Source organism: Alligator sinensis, unplaced genomic scaffold (assembly GCF_000455745.1).
Source record: "Alligator sinensis unplaced genomic scaffold, ASM45574v1 scaffold1130_1, whole genome shotgun sequence".
In the NCBI taxonomy this organism is placed as follows: Eukaryota; Metazoa; Chordata; order Crocodylia; family Alligatoridae; genus Alligator; species Alligator sinensis.
Genome location: NW_005842358.1, coordinates 1,444,166 through 1,446,245, shown reverse-complemented (window position 1 = coordinate 1,446,245; position 2,080 = coordinate 1,444,166). Strand labels below are relative to the sequence as shown.

The 2,080-nt window shown below is 37.4% G+C and overlaps 1 protein-coding gene across 1 annotated transcript in view; it reads right to left on the bottom strand.

Annotated features, from left to right (window-relative positions):
* LOC102384870 (integrin alpha-4) overlaps positions 1–1,587 on the bottom strand; it is a gene marked incomplete at its 3' end in the record, with an annotated part of 60,846 nt that extends 59,259 nt beyond the window's left edge. Inside the window, exon 1 of the mRNA XM_006029121.1 lies at positions 1,451–1,587. Coding sequence (XP_006029183.1) covers positions 1,451–1,587 — 137 coding nt within the window. The remainder of the gene's footprint in view (positions 1–1,450) is intronic.
* Between the last annotated feature and the right edge of the window lie 493 nt (positions 1,588–2,080).

Sequence of the window (2,080 nt, the reverse complement as noted above, 5' to 3'; positions counted from 1 at the left end):
GAGTTTTGCTGCTGACTTCAACACCATCTCCAAGGCCATATTTCTGCTTTGTCTTCTAACAATAACTGTTGGTCTGCATCCTATTTTTACCCAACATATCATCCACTTTGCACCTGATCCTTTTGTTAAGAATCCACTTATTTAAGCATTAGCAAAGTTAGTTGCTTTTAATATATCATCCAGCCTTGTGACTAGCAGCTTTTGCTGAGACAGAAAAAAAAACTTTTATTCAGCTGCACACCCAGCACTCCCCAAAATCCATATCATTATCCTAACACAAAGCATCCCATCAAGTCATGGCAGGGGAGGAAGAGGGAATTTGTAAAGGGTCACATCACCGGAAACACCTTCCCGACGGTTCATACACACCGCTTCCCACACAGATATGGACCCAGACCATACCAGGTGACTACTCAACAAATACATGCCACAACCAATATTAGATACTATCAGAAACCTGGAAACTAGGGATTCATGAGATTACTGACTAATGAAATTATATGGGAACTTAGCTGAAGGAAACAATTGAAGGAGTTACTAGAACAAACTGATTTTTAAGTATGAGTTGTCTAACTTGTTTAAAATGTAAATTTAATTATGTATTCCTGTTTTGATTGGATAGTAAAAATGAAGAATGTCTCAAGATAGAGACACTTGGTTTTTATACTTCTGCTGTGGTTCTCTCTCTAAGCAAAGTGTAAGAGTTCACTGGTGCCCCTTGAACCTAATAATATGATCAGTTCTTGTTTCCATACTACAACTGTATAATTATGTAGAGAAAAATCAGATGGCTTTTTCTTTCTTTTTTTAAACTAAGTGATGATTTCTGCACTGCATTTTAATTAATTGGACAGTTGTAGCACCCGGTGACTATGGAAATAAGAACAACTTACTTATGATAACCATCCTTTGCTCAGGTCCTCAGAGTCCTCCAGTATGTCATTAGCTGCTAGGAAATAGCTACCATCTAGATTATTATTGCTAAAGTAAATATATTTACATTTTCCTCACTCAGCATATACCCGCCATACCTTCCCAGATGTTTACCTTCTGAAAATTATTACATATGATGGTTTATGCAAAGAGTGCTTTGGAACCAAATTAACTATCAGATAGAGAGGTGTCCATATCATAACAATTACCATTACAGTTAGCACTCTCTGAGGCTGTTGTTTACAGTCTCAACAGAAAAGCCAAAGACAAGGAAGGGAAGAACAACACTGCTGCTTACGTTGTTCTAAGGATAATCAAAAGACTTAATTTCCAAGATTTTTAAACACACTAGCTTCACACAGATTGCACATAGATGGAAAAGTCCTTTTTGGTTTAAAAAAATGTGCAATACAGCTGGGTTTTTTTCCCTTTGACTATTTGGGGGAGAATTGTTGCCAAAAATATACTGATTTATTAAAGCTAATATTTTCATGGATCAGTTTTTATTTTAGCAAACTTTTCAGCAAAATGTTTTTTATCCATCTGAAGAATTTGTGGACGATTTGGGTTAATTTCCTCTTGGCTTTGCCATTTCATTTTAGCTTTGCTTTTTTGTTTTGGCTTCATATTGGAAAATTCCACCTTATACCTCATGTTGCCCTGAATGCTCATCCACTAAATGAGTCCTCATTGTTTCTGTTTGGCTCAGTATAGCCACTTGCAGTCATGCTTCAAGTCAGCCTCTCCTTGTGACTGAGAGCTTGTTTGTTTGATTTTGCGCTTCTCTACAGAGGTGGAGCAAAGCAGACCATGTCTTTGGTAAAATCATCTTTTAGTGAGAACTCCCAGTATAGCAGGATGGTCAAAAAATGAAAAAAGGGGACTGGAAAGCAGTAGTCGACTTGATTAAAAAGATTATCTTTTTCATAATGTTGCAGTTTCAAGCAGCACTGTTGCCTGGCTCCCAAAGCTGCAGTCTGAAAGCGATCTCAGAGCAGTCAGAATCTTTGGCAGACCAGATTGCTTAGGTAGATGTGATATCTTTTATTAGACCGACTAAATAGAACCTTTGGAGCACTCTTGAGTGGGAAAAAGAAGGAAATTCCTTTCTTCTGGAAGCAGTCGTAAGTGGATAAATTGTTGGATG